Source organism: Sciurus vulgaris (genome assembly GCF_902686455.1).
Source record: "Sciurus vulgaris genome assembly, chromosome: 11".
In the NCBI taxonomy this organism is placed as follows: Eukaryota; Metazoa; Chordata; class Mammalia; order Rodentia; family Sciuridae; genus Sciurus; species Sciurus vulgaris.
In genome coordinates this window covers 54257285-54278810 of record NC_136472.1, presented here as the reverse complement: position 1 = coordinate 54278810, position 21526 = coordinate 54257285, and the positions used below count along the sequence as shown (strand labels likewise).

The 21526-nt window shown below is 35.7% G+C and overlaps 2 protein-coding genes across 17 annotated transcripts in view; one reads left to right on the top strand and one right to left on the bottom strand.

Annotated features, from left to right (window-relative positions):
• The window catches only part of MISFA (mitochondrial sheath formation associated), a gene marked incomplete at its 3' end in the record, with an annotated part of 120497 nt that overhangs the window by 39702 nt on the left and 59269 nt on the right, over positions 1-21526 (top strand). The window lies entirely within an intron of this gene.
• UEVLD (UEV and lactate/malate dehyrogenase domains) overlaps positions 1-21526 on the bottom strand; it is a gene marked incomplete at both ends in the record, with an annotated part of 69045 nt that overhangs the window by 35417 nt on the left and 12102 nt on the right. For 5 of the 7 annotated variants that reach the window (XM_079101855.1, XM_079101859.1, XM_079101856.1 and 2 more), the window contains 4 exons: positions 204-339; positions 5164-5327; positions 6380-6445; positions 9077-9161. In XM_079101855.1, coding sequence (XP_078957981.1) covers positions 204-339; positions 5164-5327; positions 6380-6445; positions 9077-9161 — 451 coding nt within the window. The remainder of the gene's footprint in view (positions 1-203; positions 340-5163; positions 5328-6379; positions 6446-9076; positions 9162-21526) is intronic. The other 2 variants (XM_079101860.1, XM_079101861.1) reach the window with 2 other exon arrangements.

Here is a 21526-nt window from a genome sequence, read left to right as displayed (position 1 = left end):
ATTGCTGAGGATCGAACCCAGGGCCTTACACATTCTGGGTGAGCACACTACCACTGAGCCACAACCCCAGCCCAGGAATTTTTGATTAAACTTAAAAATATACATATACATGTACATACATATTTAGAATAGCAGAGAGTAAAGGACATTAGTAAGAAATTATAAACGCATAACTTTTAAGGCAATCTGACAGAAATACAAACCTTCAGTAATTTTTGCAATATAGGCTAGCATGTCTACCTGCCGTGCTTCATCAGATGATGATAGAGAATACAGGGGAAGTTCCTCTTGAAACTTGGCAATCATTTCTTTAATTAGTCCAACAATGACAGACTTGGGCTGTAGAATACACACAAAGGTAAACGTTACCCAAAATTTTGCTAAGTAATACTACCATTTCAACCTAAACATTGTCATAGAATTAGCCAAAAGGAAGTACAGTTGACCCTTGAGTAACCCTGGAGTTAGCAGCCCCAACCCATGAACAGTTAAAAATTCGAGTATGACTTGACTCCCCTAAACTAACTACTTCCAGGCATGATGGTGCATGCCTGGAATCTCAGCTACTCATGAGGCTGAGGGAGGAGGATTACAAATTCAAGGACACCTGGGCAATTTAGGAATCTTAAAAAATATAAAAAATTTTAAAAAATAAAAAGGACTGGGGATGTATCTGAGTGGTACAGAGCTTGTCTAGCATGCATGAGGCCCTGGGTTCAATTCTCACTACCACAAAAAAACCTTAACTACTAATAGCCTCCTGTTCACTGGAAGCCTTACAAATAACATAAAGTCAAGTAATGCATATTTTGCATGCTATAGATATTATATACAATGAAAATTATGTGAGAGCCATGGGAGATCACTTTTTACTGCAATGCACAATTTACTGGAGAGACAAACTGAGATTATTAGTGTAATACAGCATGTCAAAAATCAGATAACTGTAACATGACTGTACCTTAATAGCACGAAGAGGGAAGCTACCTTATTACAATATAGAAGGTACCACGGTTAACTTCATGCATAAGTTAAACTACATATTTATGTCTGTTTATTGTTGTTACATACAAAGGGCACCATGTATGATCTGTATGGCACCATGTATGATCTGTGTGGCACCATGTATGATCCGTGTTTGTGCACGTAAATAAGTTTTCACAAATTCTTAACTTCTTTTGTTTTTGTTTTTGTTTTGGTGATGGGGATTGAACCCAGAGGTACTTTACCAATGGGCTACATATCCAGCCCTTTATTTTTTCATTTTTTATTTTGAGACAGGGTCTAAGTTGCTGAGGTTCTTAGCTAAGTTGCTCAGGCTGACCTTGAACTTGAAAACCTCCTGCTTTAGCCTCCTGAGTCACTGGGATCACAGGCATATGTCACTGCACACAGCTTGACAAATTTTACCTTTTTATAATAGATTGGGATAAATTTAACATTAGTAAATGATAAAACATTATTATCTCTATATATTTTATGTATTCATGACATACCTTTTTCTCAACCTTTCAATATTTTTCTAGTCTATGGGGGTTCATATACAAGTTTTTTTCAAATTGTTCTAAGTTAAAAAAAAGACAATTCTGAGTGAACCCATACAGTTCAAACATGTGTTGTTCAAAGATCAGCTGTATTCAATCAGGCTTTCATTTTTCCAAAACTACTACAAATTACGTGATACTTTAAACTGTTTTAATACTTTTAACTGAAAAATCAAAGTCTCTTTATCATGCAGTATCCTACCCAGAGATCTCATGGAAAATACTCCATGTGCTTGTAAAATAAAAGGCAAAAAATGCTAAATCAACAATTCTCAAAACAGAGGAAAATAGCATGAATATACATACTAAGCAGCAGAATACCTATGTTTGGGAACTATCTTTTTAAACTGTTTATTTTGAAATAATTTCAGACTGACAGAAAAGTTGAAAAAATAGTACATATACTCTTCTCCCACATTACTCAAATGGTAACATTTTATCTTACATACTTTCCTAGTATCTTTCTCTTTTTCTGACACAAATGAAAACAAACTGCAGATGTGATACCTCCTTATCCCTCAAACCTTTAGAGTGTATTTCTTAAAAGAAAAAAAAAAAAGACATTCTTCAACATAGCCATTATCAAATCATAAAATTAATTTGATATGTTTTCTTTGAATTTAACTGTTTAAATAGCCTTGCTGACATTCACTTAACTGTTCCGAGCTTCAGCATCATCAGTAAGATAATATGAATAATAAATTCAAATGGCTGTTAGGAGATATAAATGAGCAAATGAATAGAAACTATAACCTAAGAGAGCAAAATAGATGTTTACTATTATTATAAGGAATATTTAGTAGAATGCTCATTTTAAAAGTGCTTAATTTCTCAGAAACTGAGTTTCACTATTTAAATGTGCAAAACTGCCAAGTGTAAGAAAATCTGGAGAGATGGTTATTAAGGAAAACTGGAAGGAACATGCCTATAAGCATTCAAATTTATATGCAGAACAAAACAAAACAAAGTGAAAGAAAACCACTGTGCTCTTCAGATGAAATTCTGTAGGCTTATTACAGTCCCCTGAATCTCTATGGGGACACTGTCTGCAATTCTTCTACATTCCTCTGTCTCCAAAATTTGCAAAAGTGTACTCCATAGTTGCAATTCCAAATGCATGCAGAACTAAAAGTTAATAGGGCAATTTAAATAATATAATATCTTTGAAAGACAAGTTTTAGTTTATAATAAAGAGACCCAAAATAGTAAAATGAAATAAATACCACTTAAACTGAAATCAAGCACAACCTCAGCTAACTTATAGAACTGTCACTGAGCATTTATTAAGCAAACAGACAAAACTATGAAAAGATGTTAAAGAAATCAGAAGAAGCAGGATACATGAATTCCTGCAACAGGGTACAGATGTCCAAATATAGTTTGAGAACAGTTAAAAAAAAAAAAAAAAAAAAGGTATTCCAGGCAGGGTAATGCACACCCGTAATTCCAACAACTCATAAGGCTAAGGCAACAGATTACAAATTTGAGGCCAGCCTCAGCCACTTAGCAAAACTGTGTCCCAAAATAAAAAGGGCCAAGGATATGGCTCAGTGGCCCAGTGACCCTGGATTCAATTACCAGTATTTAAAAAAAAAAAAAAAAAAAAAAAAAGCCAATGTGGATGTGGTGGCACACACCTGTAAATCACATTCCCAGTGATTTGGGAGACTGAGGCAGGAGGATCTCAAGTTCAAGGCTAGCCTCAGCAATTTAATGAGGTTCTAAGCAACTTAATGGGATCCTGTCTCAAAAAATAAAAAAGCTTGGGGATGTGGCTCAGTGATTAAGTGCCCCTGAGCCTGAGTTCAGTTCATGGTACCAAAAAAAAAAAAGGGCGGGGGGAGTAATTACTGATGAGAAGATACATGATTCAAAAAGGAAGGAATATGTGATTGATAAATATATGAGAGATTTAAATTTTTCAAGTAACCAGATTACCAAAAATTAAGATCCAGACACCATTTTTTGTCCTTCATATTGTCTAATTTTTATTATATCCATGTATCACATTTCATTGGTGATCTTATTTAATCATCAAGTAATGCAAATAGTAAATAAGTTCATAAAGAAGTCAGCTCTGCTTCTTATAATTTGGTGTATGTTTTACCTTTTTCTATTTTTTCTTCTTTTTTGAAGACTTTTATGTGCTAAATATAGAAAACCATAAAGTAAAAGATGTACATAATTAGACATTTTCGTGATTTATCTATAACATAAGAAGTGATAACCCAAATGCCATTTTTTATTCCAACCTCATTCAACTCTGACATAACCCTATACTGAAATTCTACAACTTTCTGGGTATGTATAAATATATCATAAATCATTCTTTTATAACATTTTTAGTTATAAGTGACAGTTCACTTACTGTTCATCTGCCTAACCCAATATATAGAGATAAGCAAAGATTTGTTTTAATGTTTTGTTTTAATTCCTGTTAGAGCATGAATGCTATAAAATTGGTGCCCTCCTACACCCATTGCTACTGATGGCAGAACAACAACATTTTGTTCACTTATTTGGAGGCCAATTCGGCAATAGAGAAGAAAACCTTCAAAATATTTAAAAATTTTCACCCAATAATTCTATTCCTAGAGATTATCATTAAGAAATTATTAAAGATACATAAGCTGTGCATTTATATTTAAGTATATCCATCATTAAATTTCTTATAATAGGGCAATTTAGAAATATATTATCATCAGAGATCCATTAAAAACCATGTATTTTTTTTTCAGTTTACTTCATGAAAGGCTTTTATTGTAAATATAATTGCTTATTTGTATACTTAGTTTCAAGGAATGTATTTTGAAAAGATTAATGTGGGAGAAATGTTCAATATAATGATTAATGAAAAATGGAGAAAACAAAACTGCATAATGTGAGGACTTGTAAAACATAAGCTACATATATATATATTTATCAATAAAGATGAAGTTTAAAACCTCATACTCAAGTCATGGGTGTAATTCAGTGGTACAGCACTTGCCTAACATGTACTGGATTCTGTCCCCAGTATTACAAAACAAAAACACAAAACAACAACAACAAAAAACTTTTTGCTCAATAAAACAAAGCATGTCACAGAAGATTATATATAGTATGATTCAAACATACATAAAAGTTAAAAACAGGCAAAACCACAAATATATATATATATTATATATATTACATAAAAATCTTTTTATGTAATATATATTACATAAAATATATATTACATAAAAATCTTTATGTAATATATATTACATAAAATATATATTACATAAAAATACAATGATATATATATTACATAAAAATCTCTAATAGGGTGGGAGTAGGAAATAATCCTCAACATTCTGCTAGTAGCTTTTCATGTGCTTTCTCAACTGGCAAACAGCTATAAAAAGTCAAGGAGTAAATGACAGCTGGCTCCCAGACCTGGAGGCAGCAGCTTTGTATAGGCTGTTGTCATCAGTGTTCCGGGGCTTGGCTGATCCCAAAGCTCAATTTCAAATTGCTTTAAAGATCATATGATGAAGGTAGTTGAAGAAAATGCAATATTATGCTTATTTTTACTATCAGAATCAAAGACAAATATTCAGAAAAACAAAAACATTGAAGAAAACTAAATTAATCTCACATGGCTCCAGTTTTGGAGATAGGGCAAGTATATTCTGCCTTGTGCATCCACATGTTTTCCAACAGAAATTCCCATATTTGCAGTTGGCTTCAAGAAGCAAATGGGAGGAGTAAAAGGGTGAGAATCCAAAATCCAGAAACGAATTGGTATGTTATATGTATTACCTATTTGAGATAAAATAAGCACATCTTCAAAAAGTAAGCATACACATCATATTTATGATACAACAAGGTGGCATTTTAAGAAATGGGTAGCTTAATCAAGTTTACATACAAAGGATTAAAGTAAATCAAGATCTACTTCCCTCATTTTATCCACATTGGAAATATGTTCCTGTTAAAGCACCAACATAACATGAGGAAATTAAGACATTGGCTAGCTCATTCAATTTAATTTAATCAATATTTACAGGTTCTACTACCAGGAGTTTGGGGATATGCCTTTTCCTTTTTTTTTTGCGGTGCTGGGGATTGAACCCAGGGCCTTGTGCTTGCAAGGCAAACACTCTACCAATTGAGCTATCTCCCCAACCTGGGATACATCTTTTCTATGTAATTTTCTTTGCCCAACCCAAGTAGACATTGTACTTTCCTTGATAGGTACTGGATACTTCTATTTTTTGTATTTATTCTATACTGAGATTGTTCACTTACCAGGCTGTATTTCTGTTACACTGTAAGCTTGTAGAAAGGATTCATATTTCATTCATTTATATATCCACAGCACCAAGTACAGTGTATTACATACTACCTGCTTTATAAAGTTTCTTACATGAATCAGAATGAATAAACAAATAAAAAAATGAATGAATGACTAATGGAGTTTGATATTTGCCCTCAAGGAACTCAATAATTACAAATGCTATAACACATAAGCTGAGTTAGACATATAGAACTTAGAGCTGAAAATAACCTTAAGAGTCACCTTACCCAGTGATTCTTAAAATTTTAGTGGACATAAGAATTATCTGAAGACCTTGGAAAATATGCACATTCCTGGGACTTATTTCCAGAGATTGAGATTTAGTTAGTCATGGGATCAGGCCCCAAAATGTGCATCCACACAACATCCACACCCACACATACACACATCAAAGATTTTGATGCAAATGGCCTATTCATCTGTTGAGAATGTTATGGCAATAACAAGTGTAAGTTCTTATTAAATGAACTGCTCTTTTAGAAAACTCCCACATTTTCTTAATTTCCATACTTACCCTGATACATCACAGGAATGGTACCAGTAAAATTCAGCAGGTCTTTCTGGGAACTATCTTTAAAAACTGGAAGGAAAAATAAGTTCCAAAATTTACAATCAGAAGTAGAAAGAATTATATTAAAATATATATTATGCATGTATACACACATTCACAATCTCTAAATACCAGGATCAGTATATATGTCAACAAAGGGATAATTACTAGATATTGTTTATTTAGAAAGCAGTGAGGGCAGCTGAAAGAACACAGAACTTTGATACTGAAATCCCAAGTTCTAGACCCACCACTCCCTCTTAGAGGCCTGTGACTTTTAGTTACTTTAATCTCTCTGATCTTCAGTTTTGCATTTATTAAATAAAGATATCTGTGTCATGAAGCTGTCATAAGGCTTAAGTGAGATGTGAAAACCCTTAATAAGAAGCAAAGTATTAATGTAGATAGAGATGAGACTAGTGGTGCACATCTATAGTCCCACAACTCAGGAGGCTGAGGAAAACTGCAACTTCAAAGGTAGCCTCAGCAACTTAGTGAGGACCTAAGCAACTTGGTGAAAGCCTATCTCAAAATAAAAAAGGACTGGGGATGTAGCTTAGTAGTGGCATCCCTGGGTTTAATCCCCAGTGCCAAAAACAAATATTAAATTTTATTATTTAAAATAATAAATTAAATAATTGTCACGTGTAGCAAATCAGTTGTAATCACTTTTATAATCAGTGTTAGCTTTACTTTTCAAAGCAACATTTTAGAAAAATCAGTAATTATCTTTTATTTTCTCTAAATTCATTATTCTAAACCTTTTTTCAACATTTACATCTCTGAAATTTCAGTTTTCCCATCAATAAAAACTGGAAGACACTGGTGGAGAATCAATGTCCTATCTTAAGACTAAATAAAGAAAACATTACTTATGGTTTCAAACAATCAAACTGCATTGGAATGCAGTCCTTTTAACATCTCAATTAACTGTACTATTTGGACAGAGGAAGAAAAAATTCTAGATAGATTTTGATGACTTATAAGAAAGGGGAAGGTGGAAACCAGGCTATCTTAGTCTGTTTCAGCTGCTATAACAAACTACTATAAACTGGGAAGCTTATAAAGAACAAAAATTTATTTCTCACAGTTCTAGAGGTTGGGAAATTCAAAATCAAGGTGCTGGAAGATTTGGTGTCTGGGGAAAGCTTGCTTCCTGATTCACAGACAACTAACTCTCTTTTTTGCTGTGCCCACATGGGGGAAGGACAAGAGTCTTTCTCAGGCCTCTTTTTAATAAGGGCACTAATCCTATTTATGAGGACTCTTCCAAAGAGCCTCCCAAAGACCCCACCTCCTAATGCCATCACTTGGTGATTAGAACTTCAACATATGAATCTGAGGGGCGGGGCACAAATATTCAGACTATAACACAGGCTGATAGAAAACCCAAGGACAAGAGAGTATGCAAGTATAAACATTCACCCTGAACTATATGAGTGAAACTAACAATGGGTGAAGGCATCAATCCATGAAAAGCTAAAATGGAAAGAGGACTAGAACAGGAATTATTACTTAAGGACACAGAATAACCTAGAAATGTGTTAGAGGAAATGTAAGTGTGAATATTCATTCTGCAATCAAATTATTAAATGTGATTAAAATAGGAACCCTGAGAAGGTACAACTTATCCTGCATTATTGGGGTAGGTCTAATCTAATCACATTGCAGTTAGAGATTTGCCTACAGAAGAATGCTGGCTTTGCAACATTGTTGGCTTTGGAGATCCAGAAAGGAGTACAAGAGTCAGGGAATTTGGGTGACCTCTAGATACTGAAAAGGGGAAAGAAAAAGTAGTTCCCCCACCCCACTGGATTGTTCAGGAAGGAAAAAGACCTGCTGACACCTTGATTGAAACTCACAGAACTGTAATATAGTAAACTTGTGTTTTTTAAAACCAGTAAGTTTTAATTTGTTATAGTAGCAATAAAAAAATAACACAGAGCACAAGGTGCAGTGGTGCACACCTATAATCCAAGTGACTTGGGAGGCTGAGGCAGGAAAATCACAAGTTCATGGCCAGAATCAGCAATTTAGCAAGGGCCTAAGTAACTTAGCAAGACCTTGTCTCAAACTGAAAGGGTTGGGGATGTAGCTCAGTGGTAAAGTGCCCATGGGTCAACCCTCATTACCAACCCCCCCCCAAAAAAAAAAAAAAAACCTCAAAGCTAGGCCTGGTGTGCAAGCCTGTATTCCCAGCTATTCCAGAGGCTGTGGTAGAAGGATCCAAAGTTGGAGGCCAACCTTGACAACTTAGCAAGACCCTACTTCAAAGAGGTAGGGATGTGGCTCAGTGATAAGAGTGCTTCTGGATTCAATCCCCAGTTTGGGGGCAAGAGGGCAGGGAACTAATACAAACCACACTGTACTATATTAACTTAAATTTCTACAGATCACAAATTAGAAGTGGTTAAAAATCAGAGGATAAAAGAGAAATGAGGGCTGGGGTTGAGGCTCAGTGGTAGAGTGCTTGCTTAGCACGTGTGAGGCAATGGGTTTGATCCTCAGCACCATATATAAATAAATAAAATAAAGGTCCATTGACAACTAAAAAATGTTTTTAAAAAATGGGAGTGAAAAAATTATGATTTTATAGTTCTTTGGGATCAAATAATTAATAGTTCAAATAAGGCAGCAAAAATTAGAGAATATTATTCTTACCATAGGTATCCATGGAATATCTGAAATGTGGGAAAAACATATTTACATTCTTTAGTTCTTCTACAGTTAGATCCCTGAACTTGTACTGAAAAGAGAAAAATGAACATGGAATAAAAATTAATAATTAGCAAGAAAACAATTACAATTAACACTTAACTGAACATTTACTTTGAGTGTTTGACCCAGTCTTTCAAACCATGACCCTAAGAAGTAGTAGGGCTTACAACTGCTCTTTTTTTAAAATTTATTTATTTTTATTGTAAACAAATAGGATACATGTTGTTTTTGTTTGTACAGGGAGTAACAGCATACCATTTGCATAATCATACATTTACATAGGGTAATGATGTTTGATTCATTCTGTTATTTTTTCCTTCCCCCCATCCCTCCCACCCCTCTTTTCCCTCTATAACAACTGCTCTTTTTCTACCTGCTTTTCTTTTGCAGTTCTGTGAATTAAACCCAGGGGCACTTTGTCACTAAGCTACATCGCCAGCCATTTTTTTTTTTTTTTTTTTTTTTTTTTTTATTTGGAGACAGAGTCTTGGTAAATTGCCAAGGCTGTCCTATAATTTGAGATTCTCCTGCATCAGCTTTCCAAGTCACTGGGATTACAGGCATGTGCCACTGCACCCAGCACAGCTGCTCTACTTTATAGAAGGTGAAAGCTAGAGGAGTAAAGTAATTTACTGAGTCGGATAGCAAGTAGTGAAACCAGAGCTCTAACCCAGGACCTGGGCCTTTAATTACTAAATCAAACTGCTTCCAAATACTTCTGAAGTCTTAAGAGTCAGTGCAGAAAGAATTAGCTATCACCATTATTCAAGATCCAGTTCTCAACCAGGCAGGGTATCACATGCCTGTAATCCTAGCAACTCAGGAGTCTGAGAGAGGAGGATTGCAAATCACAGGCTAGCCTGGGCAATTTAGCAAGACCCTGTTTCAAAATAAAAAGGCCTGGAGATACAGCTCACTGGTAAAGTGCCCCTGGGTTCATTCCCTTGTACTACAAGATCCACTTCTCTTTTCTGAATTTGTTCCCTTGAGACACTTGATTTCCTCTCTCACACTTCTGGTCCTGCATCCTGGGTTACCAGGGAAAACAAGCCAGCATGATATCACATGCCTGTAATCCCAGCAACTCAGAAGGCTAAGGCAGGAGATCACAAATTCATGGCCAGCCTCAACAACTTAAGAGGGGCCTTGTCTCAAAATAAAAAGGAATGGGGATTTAGCTTAAATGTAAAGTATCCTTGTGTTTAATCTTCAGTATCACTAAAGGAAAAGAAAAGAAAAACAAAGGGAAAATAAAAGCATACAAGTGTGTACCGTCAGGTTCAGTGAACGACCTCCTCATTTATGTAGCTGTCCTCCCATAAATACTATGTTGCTTGCCTTGTGGGCAAAATAATTTAATTTCTTTGAACTTATTCTGCAAAGAGAAGTAATACTGAGACTTGAGACAAGGACTAAGTGAAGGAAAAAGAGAGGATCTATTAATATTCTGTAAATATAATAAAATACTTAGAAACAAATTCAACATTGTACAAAATTGAAACTGAAAACTAAAAAAAACCTTGTTGAAAAAAGTAAAATAGACCTAATAGAAGACATCCCATGTTTAAGGATTAAGTTATTGTTAAAATGGCAATATTCTCCAAAGATTGAACACAATCCCTATCAAAATGTCAGCTAACTTTTTAAAATAAAAATTTGCAAACTGAATCTAAAATGCATATGGAAATTTAAGGGGCTCAGAATGGCAGAAGCAATCTTGAAAAAGAACAGGAAAGTTGGAGGATTCATACTATTATCAAGACAGGCCAGAATCCAAATGAGACAGTAACAAGTATTGGACAGGATATGGAGAAGTCAGAACTCCCATACTAATACACTTCTGCTATTGGTAAAATGGTGTTGGTACTTTGGAAAACAATCTCACATCTGTTCAAAATATTAAATATTGAGTTATCAAATGATCCAGAAAGTCCACTCCTAGGTCTATACTCAAGAAGAATGAAAACTTATTCACACAAATACTGGAATATAATTGATCATACCAGCTTTATTCTTTTTTTTATTGTAAACAAATGGTATACATGTTGTTTCTCTGTACATGGAGTAAAGGCATACCATTTGTGTAATCATAAAATTACATAGGGTAATGTTGTTTGATTCATTCTGTTGAATGAATCAACCCCTCCCACCTCTCTTTTCCCTCTATACAGTCCCTCCTTCCTCCATTCTTGCCCCACTCCCTGAAACTAACACTAACCCCTCCCACCCCCCATTATGTGTCATCATCCGCTTATAAGCGAGATCATTCGTCCTTTGGTTTTTTTAAGATTGACTTATCTCACTTAGCATGATATTCTCCAATTTCATCCATTTGCCTGCAAATGGCATAATTTTATCATTCTTTATGGCTGAGTAACATTCCATTTTATATATATATATATATATATATATATATATATATATACACACAACAGTTTCTTTATCCATTCATCAATTGGAGGACATCTAGGTTGGTTCCACAATCTGGCTATGGTGAATTGAGCAGCTATGAACATTGATGTGGCTGTATCTGTGTAGTATGCTGATTTTAAGTCCTTTGGGTATAGGCCAAGGAATGGGATAGCTGGGTCAAATGGTGGTGCCATTCCAAGTTTTCTAAGGAATTTCCACACTGCTTTCCAGAGTGCCTGCACTAATTTGCAGCCCCACCAGCAATGTATGAGTGTACCTTTTTCCCCACATCCTCGCCGACACCTATTGTTGCTTGTATTCTTGATAATCGCCATTCTAATTGGGGTGAGATGGAATCTTAGGGTAGTTTTGATTTGCATTTCTCTTATTACTAAAGATGTTCAACATTTCATATATCTGTTGATTACTTATAGATCTTCTTCTGTGAAGCGTCTGTTCATTTCCTTAGCCCATTTGTTGATTGGGTTATTTGTATTCTTGGTGTAGAGTTTTTTGAGTTCTTTATATATTCTGGAAATTAGTGCTCTATCTGAAGTATGAGTGGCAAAGATATTCTCCCACTCTGTAGGCTCTCTCTTTGCATTACTGATAGTTTCCTTTGCTGAAAGAAAGCTTTTTAGTTTGAATCTATCCCAGTTGTTGATTCTTGCTTTTATTTCTTGTGCTATGGGAGTCCTGTTAAGGAAGTCTGATCCTAAGCCGACATGTTGAAGATTTAGACCTACTTTTTCTTCTATAAGATGCAGGGTCTCTGGTCTGATTCCGAGGTCCTTGATCCATTGTGAGTTGAGTTTTGTGCAGGGTGAGAGATAGGGGTTTAATTTCATTCTGATGCATATGGATTTCCAGTTTTCCCAGCACCATTTGTTGAAGAGGCTATCTTTTCTCCATTGCATATTTTTGGCACCTTTGTCTAGTATGAGAAAATTGTATTTATTTGGGTTTGTGTCCGTGTCCTCTATTCTGTACCACTGTTCTACCTATTTTGTCTATTTTGTTCTGTCTATTTTGGTACCAATACCATGCCGTTTTTTTTACTACTGCTTTGTAGTAGAGTTGAAGATCTGATATTGCGATACCCACTGCTTCACTCTTTTTGCTAAGGATTGCTTTAGCTATTTTGGGTTTCTTATTCTTCCAGATGAATTTCATAATTGCTTGCTGTATTTCTGTGAGGTACGTCATTGGGATTTTAATTGGAATTGCATTGAATCTGTTTTGACAATATTAATTCTTCATATCCAACAACATGGGAGATCTTTCCATCTTCTAAGATTTTCTTTAATTTCTTTCTTTAGTGTTCTGTAGTTCTCATTGTAGAGGTCTTTCACCTCTTTTGTTAAGATTGAGTCCCAAGAATTTTATTTTTTTCAAGGCTATTGTGAATGGGGTAGTTTTCCTACCTTCTCTTTCTGAAGATTCATTACTTATGTATAAAAATGCTTTGGATTTATGAGCATTGATCTTGTAACCTGCTACTTCACTGAATTCACTTATGAGTTCTAAAAGTTTTCTGGTGGAATTTCCGGGTTCCTCTAAATATATAATCATGTCACCAGCGAACAGGGATAGTTTGAGTTCTTCTTTTCCTATTCATATCCCTTTAATTTCTTTGTCTAATTGCTCTGGCTAGAGTTTCAAGGATGATGTTGAATAGAAGTGGTGAAAGAGGGCATCCCTGCCTTGTTCCAGTTTTTAGGGGGAATGCTTTCAGTTTTTCACCATTTAGAATGATATTGGCCATGGGCTTAGCATAGATGGCCTTTACAATGTTAAGGAAAGTTCCCTATTTTTTCTAGTGTTTTGAGCATGAAGGGATGCTGTATTTTATTGAATGCTTTTTCTGCATCTATCAAAATAATCATGTGATTCTTAACTTTAAGACTGTTGATATGGTGAATGACATTTATTGATTTCCAGATGTTGAACCAACCTTGCATCCCTGGGATAAAACCCACTTGATCGTGGTGCACTATCTTTTTAATATATTTTTGTACGCGATTTGCTAAAATTTTGTTGAGAATTTTTACGTCGATGTTCATTAAGGATATTGGGCTGAAATTTTCTTTCCTCAATGTGTCTCTGTCTGGTTTAAGTATCAGAGTGATATTGGCTTCATAGAATGAGTTTGGGAGGGTTCCCTCCTCTTCTATTTCATGGAATCCTTTGAGGACTATTGGAATGAGCTCTTCTTTAAAAGTTTTGTAGAACTCGGCTGAGAACCCATCTGTTCCCAGACTTTTCTTTGTTGGTAGGTTTTTGATGACCTCTTCTATTTCATTGCTTGAACTTGATTTATTTAAGTTGTGTATGTCCTCCTGGTTCAGTTTAGGTAATTCATATGTCTCTAGAAACTTCTTGATGTCTTCAAGGTTTTCTGTTTTGTTGGAGTATAGATTTTCAAAATAGCTTCTAATTATGTTTTGTATTTCACTCGTGTCTGTTGTGATATTTCCTTGTTCATTCCGAATTTTAGTAATTTGAGTTTTCTCTCTCTTTGTTATTATGGCTAAGGGTTTTTCAGTTTTGTTTATTTTTTCAAAGAACCAACTATTTATTTTGCTAATTTTTTCGATTGTTTCTTTTGTTTCAATTTCATTGATTTCAGCTCTGATTTTAACTATTTCCTGTCTTCTACTACTTTTGGTGTTGGTCTGCTCTTCTTTTTCTAGGGCTTTGAGCTGTAGTGTTAAGTCATTTATTTGTTGATTTTTTTCTTCTTTTGTTGAATGTGCTCCATGAAATAAATCTTCCTCTAAGTACTGCTTTCATAGTGTCCCAGAGATTTTGATATGATGTTTCTTTGTTCTTGTTTACTTCTATGAATTTTTTTATTCACTCCTGATGTTTTCTGTTATCCATTCATCATATAATAGTGTATTATTTAATCTCCAGGTATTGGAGAAGTTTCTGTTTTTTATTCTGTCACTTATTTCTAATTTCAATCCATTATGATCTGATAGAATACAAGATAGTATCTCTCTCTTGTATTTGCTAACAGTAGCTTTGTGGCATAAAATGTGGTCTGTTTTAGAGAAGAATCCATGTGCTGCTGAGAAGAAAGTGTATTCATTCTTTGTTGGATGGTATATTCTATATATGTCTGTTAAGTCTAAATTGTTGATTGTGTTATTGACATCTATGGTTTCTTTATTCAATTTTTGTTTCGAAGATCTATCCAGTGGTGAGAGAGGTGTGTTAAAATCACCTAGTATTATTGTGTTGTGGTCTATTTGATTTCTGGAATTGAGAAGGATTTGTTTGACGTACATGGATGAGCCAATGTTCGGGGCAAAGATATTTATGATTGTTATGTCTTGCTGATTTATGCTTCCCTTAAGCAGTATAATGTCCTTCTTTATCCCTTCTGACTAGTTTTGGCTTGAAGTCCACATGATCTGAAAGGAGGATGGATACTCCAGCTTTTTTGCTGTGTCTGTGTGCACAGATGTGCATTTTTCCCATCCTTTCACCTTTAGTGTGTGGGTATCTCTATGAGATGAGTCTCTTGCAGGCAGCATATTGTTGGATTTTTCTTTTTAATCCAATCTGCCAGTCTATGTCTTTTGATTGATGAGTTCAGGCCATTAACATTCAGGGTTATTATTGTGATATGATTTGTATTCCCAGTCATTTGACTCATTTTTGTTTTTTGACATGATTTGGTTTCTCCTTTATTTGGCTATTCCTTTAGGCTAGTTCCTCCCGTTGCTGATTTGCATCGTTGTTTTTCATCTCTTCCTCATGGAATATTTTGCTGAGAATGTTCTGTAATGCCGGCTTTCTTTTAGTAAATTCCTTTAGCTTTTGTTTATCATGGAAGGATTTTATTTCGTTGTCAAATCTGAAAGTAAGTTTTGCTGGGTATAAGATTCTTGGTTGGCATCCGTTTTCTTTCAGGGCTTGGTAAATGTTCCAGGCCCTTCTAGCTTTTAGGGTCTGGATTGAAAAATCTGCTGATATTCTTATTGGTTTCCCCCTGAATGTAATTTGATTCTTTTCTCTCGCAGCCTTTGAAATTCTGTCTTTATTTTGTATGTTAAGTATTTTCATAACAATGTGCCTTGGTGTGGGTCTATTGTAATTTTGTATATTTGAAGTCCTATGAGCCTCTTGTACCTGGTTTTCCATTTCATTCTTCAGATTTGGGAAATTTTCTGATATTATTTCATTGAATAGATTGTTCATTCCTTTGGTTTGTTTCTCTAAGCCTTCCTCAATCCCAATAATTCTTAAATTTGGCCTTTTCATGATATCCCATAATTCTTGTAGATTCTGTTCATGATTTCTTACCATCTTCTGTGTTCGGTCAATTTTGTTTTCAAGATTAAATATTTTGTCTGAGGGTTCTGTCTTCCAGGTGTTCTATCCTATTGGTTATGCTTCCTATGGAGTTTTTAACTTGGTTTATTGTTTCCTTCATTTCAAGGATTTCTGTTTGTTTGTTTTTCAGTATCTCTAACTCTTTATTGAAATGATCTTTTGCTTCCCATATTTGCTCTTTTAACTGTTGATTGGTGCGATCATTTAATGTCTGCATTTGCCCTTTCATCTCTTCTTTCAATGCCTGCATTTGCTCTTTCATCTCCTCGTTTGCTTCCCTTATTGTTTTAATTATGTACTTTCTGAACTCCCTTTCTGACATTTTTTCTGCTGTGCTGTCATTGGGTTTTATTGATATAGTATCTAGGTTTGTTTGGGACATTTTCTTCCCTTGTTTTCTCATATTGGTCAGATATCAGTGGGACTCTGAGATATTGCAGCTTTCCTCTATTGGCTTATTGTGTCCCTGTAGATTTCCAGTATATCACCTCCCAGCCTTCAGTAGCCTGAAGGCTTGGAGGAACTTGATAATGCAGTGCTTCCCAAGAAAGCTGCCCCTATTCCTCTACTGGGTCCAGGGCTGGGGGTTGGTTCTGCATGAAATCCTCTCACTGGGCGGGCCTGCTCCTAGAAGCTGGCTATAGACAGGACCTGCCCCCACCTGTGGGAGCCGGGCTGCTTGGGAAAGCCTCTCCCTGTCCTGCTTTGGTCCCAGAAGCCGCCTGCAGGCTGGGGCCGCCGCTGGGTTCAGGGCTTGGGGTTGGCTCTGTGCGGAAAAGCTCTCACTGGGCAGGCCTGCTCCAAGAAGCTGGCTGTGGATCCCGCCTGCCACCGGAGGGAGTGGGACTGCTTGGGGGAGACTCTCGCTGCCCTGCCCTGCTCCGAGAAGCTGGCCACTGTCCGGGCCTGTGGCCTGGGCCAAGCTTCACCCGGTGGGAGACTTACCCCTCGGCTCTGTGTTGGTCCAAGTCTCTCAATACCTCCCCTTCTTGAATCCTGAGTTCTGGAGCGACAGGAGATGCAGTCACCCTCTAGTCTGCTATCTTGGATCTCCCCCAGCTTTATTCTTAATAGCAACAACAATCCAAGTGTCCATCAACTGATGGATATATCCAATAAAATATGTCATATCCATAAAACAATACTCAAGTCATTAAAGGAACAAAGTACTGATATATGCTACAACATGGATGAACCTTGAAGACCTTATGCTAAGTGAAAGAAATCAGTACAAAAGACCAAACATTACATGATCTATGTATATGGATTATTTAGTCATATCCATAGAAACAGAAAATAGATTAGTGGATGTCTAGGATTGAGGGAGATTGAGAGGAAATGAAGAATGACTGCTAATGGATCCTGTTTCTTCTCTGAGCCTTAAATTTTTTTCATCAGTAAAAAAGATATATCTCTACCAGTTTCAGGGTTTCTGGTCTAATGCCTAGGTCTTTGATCCACTTGGAGTTAACTTTTGTTCAGGGTAAGAGAGGAGTTAAATTTCATTCTTCTATATATTGATTTCCAGTTTTCCCAGCACCATTTGTTAAAAAGACTATCGTTTTTTCACTGTATGTTTATGGTGCATTTGTCTAGTATCAGATAACTCTATTTATGTGGATTTGTCTTTATGTTTTCTAGTCCATCGAGCTTCATGCCTGTTTTGGTGCCAATATCATGCTGTTTTTGTTACTATATCTCTATAGTGTAATTTGAGGTTCAGTATTGTGATGCCTCTTGAGTGAAGTGAGTCCCAGTCTGTCTTCTTGCTAAGGGTTGCTTTGGCTATTCTGGGTCTTTTATTTTTCCAGTACTACCTTTTCTAGTTCTGTGAAGAATGTCGTTGGAATTCTAATCAGGATTGTGTTGAATTGGTGTAGCACTTTTGGTAGAATAGCCATTTTGACAATATTAATTCTACCTAAGAACATGGGAAGGCTTCCTATTATCTAAGGGCTTCTTCAGTTTCTCTCTTTAGTGTTCTATAGTTTTTATTGTATAGATCCTTCACCTCTTTTATTAGATTTTTTTTAGGCTGTTGCAAATGGAATAGTTTTCCTAATTTCTTTTTTAGCAGATTCATTATTAGGGCACAGAAATGTGACTGAGTTATAAGTGTTGATCTTATATCCTACTAGTTTGCTGAATTCATTTATGAGCTCTAGAAGTCTTTTGGTGGAGTTTTTTGGGTATTCTAAATATAGGATCATGTTGTCAGCAAACAGAGATAATTTGAACTTTTTTTTTTTCCTATTTGTATCCCTTTCATTTCCTTCTCTTGCCTGAGTTTCAAGGACTATGTTGAACAGGAGTGATGAAAGTGGGCATCCTTGTCTTGTTCCTATTTTTAGAGGAAATGATCATAAACAGACTTTACAATGTTCTTTTTGTGCCTCGCTCTCCAGTGTTTTAAACATGAAAGGGTGTTATACTGTGTCAAATGTTTTTTTTTTTTTTACATCTATTAAGGTAATTATGTGATTCTTGAGCTTGACTCTATTTATGTGGTGAATTACATTTATTGATTTCCATTTGTTGAATGAACCTTGCATCCCTGGGATGAAACCCAGAATTAGACCAGAAACCCTGAAACTGCTAGAAGATGTAGGCCCAACACTTCAGCATGTCAGCACAGAAATTGACTTCTTTTTAACAAGACTCCTAAAGTGCAAGAAATAAGATTAAAAATCAATAAGTGGGATAGTATCATATTAAAAAGCTTTGCACAGCAAAGGAAACAAGAGTGTGAAAAGAGGGACTACAGAATGGTAGATCTTTGCCTCCTACTTTTCAGATAGGACATTAACATCCAAAACAAACAACAAACAAAAAGAAAAAAACCACCAGCACCAAAAACAAAACAAAACAAAAACCCCACCCTAATCAATAAAAGGGCAAAAGAACTAAACAGACACTTCTCAAAAGGAGAAATGGACAACAAATATATGAAAAAATATTCAACATCTCTAGTAATTAGGGAAATGCAAATCAAAACCACATTGAGATTTCATCTCACTCCAGTGAGAATTGCAGTTATCAAGAATACAAATAATAATAAATGGTGGCGAGGATGTGGGGGAAAAGGTACACATATATTGCTAGTGGGACTGCAAATTGATGCAACCACTATGGAAAGCAGAATGAAGATTCCTCAGAAAACTTGGAATGGAACCACCATTTGATCCAGTTATCCCACTCCTCAGTGTATACAAAGGATTTAAAATCAGCATGCTATAGTGACACAGCCACATCACTGTTTATAGCACCTCACTTCACAATAGGTAAGCTATGGAACCAACTTAGGTGCCCTTCAACAGATGAATGGATAAAGAAAATGTGGTAAATATACAAAATGGACTATTACTCAGCCTTAAAGAATGGAATTATGGCATTTGCCAGTAAATGGGTGAATCTGGAGATTATCATGCTAAGCAAAATAAGCCAATCCCAAAAAAACCAAAGGCGAGTATTCTCTCAGATATGTGGATGCTAACACACAATCAGGGGGTGTGGGAATAGAAGTCCACTGGACTAGACAAAAGGGAATGAAGGGAAGGGAGGAAGGATGGGAGTAGGAAAGACGATAGAATGAATTGGACATAACTTTCCTATGTTCATATATGAATACACAACCAGTGAAACTCCACATCATATACAAGCACAAGAATGGGATCCTAATATTAGAATAAGTTATAATCCACGTACGTATAATATGTCAAACTACACTCTATTGTCATGTATATCTAAAAAGAACAAGTAAAAAAGTGAAAAAAAGAATACAAATAATAATAAATGTTGGTGAGGATGTGGGGAAAAAGGTATACACTGTTGGTGGGACTGCAAATTAGTGCAATCACTCTGGAAGAAATATAGAGATTCTTTAGAAAACTAGGATTGGAACCATCATGTGAAGCATATCCCACTCCTCCATATATATCCAAAAGATTTAAAATCACCATACTGCAGTGATGCAGCCACATCAATGTTTATAGCAGCACAATTCAAAATAGCCAAGCTATGGAACCAACCTAGGTGCCCTTCAATAGATGAGTGAATAAAGAAACTGTGGTATATATACACAATGAGTATTACCCATAGGGAAGAATGAAATTATGGCATTTGCCAGTAAACAGATGAAAGTGAAGAATTTCCATGCTAAGTGAAATAAGCCAGTCCCCAAAAGTCCAAGGCTGAATGTTTTCTCTGATATGCAGAAGAAGCTAATTCAAAACAAAGGAGCAGGGAGTGATTAAAAAAGAAAAGAAAAGCGGGGAGAGGGAACTTCGTCAAAACAGAGGAAAGATCATTAAAGTAGTTGAAGGGGATTGAGGAGGAGGAGAAAGAAGGGAGAGGAAAAGGGAAGAACAGTGGAATGAATCTGACTGAACTTTTGTATGTTCATGCATGGATGTGGCAGTGGGACCCAGTATTGGGTACATCCATAGGACACTAATTAAACAACAAAAAAAAAGTAAACTGTAACTGGTTTGAAGGGAAATTTCTGGAGTGGAGAGGAGGGAAGGGAAGGCAGTGCTAGGGACTGAATTGGAGTGGGTTGTATTCCATGCTTTTGCGATTATGTTGGGGTGTCTCCTGGTGTTATATATCACTAAAAAGAATTTTTTAAAAATTTAAAAAAGATATAACAAAAAAATAGAAAAAAAAAGATATAACAACTGCCTACCAGCTTCAATAGTATGTATGAGGATCACATAATAACATATAAAAATGGGATAGTAAACAAAATATTTATGTTAGTAAGCAGAGGCAGGAAATTATAAATTGACATAAAGCATATACAAATTACAGAAAGGCCTTGAGGAGCTGAGTCTAGAGAGAAGAGGGGGAAGGTAATTCTAAACTGAGGAAAAATTTGACAAAAGAAAAAGCCTGATTATGAATAACTTGATTATGAATAACCTGATTATGAATAATCCTCTCCTCACAGCACTTAGCAAAGGTTATACCTTTGACTAGGTTATACCCTTTGGATGGGAGTTAACACATAGGCAGATTTGTATGAATAAAGTAGACAGAAAAAGCAATTATGATCCACAGCACTGAGCACTGAAACTAATAATTGATCAGTATTAAATATGTTAGACCAAAGAGTGAAGTAGTCCCAGTCTGTCATTCAGTATAAAAAAAAATCAAATTAATTCATCCCAACTCCAAACACTACATAAATGTACCAAAGGCTACACTGTTGTCACCAGGAGTATACATATTATGAACAAAACAATTTTTGTTTTTATTTTCCACTTACTAGCTATTTTCTGTGTTCTTAATATCCTCTGAGAATGAGAGGGCAGGGCAGTACCAGAATTAATTTAGTTGTAAAACTACTATAGTTTGTCAACCAGGGTATATTGATTGTCTGTGATTTAGGAGCCACCTTAGGACCGCAGTGTGGCAGAACTATAGAAACCGAAACCCAGATCTGTGCTGTTATTATTTATTTCCCCCTTAAAGACAAGGTACTGGAAACCTTCAGAGACACTATAAATCTACAGGGTAGAAACTGTGCTGCCTCAGAGCCACACAGCTAGATGGGAAGACACACAAATAACATGAAAAAACAAGGGAATAAAGCACTCCAAACAAACCAAGATGCTCCAAAAATAGAATCCATTAACA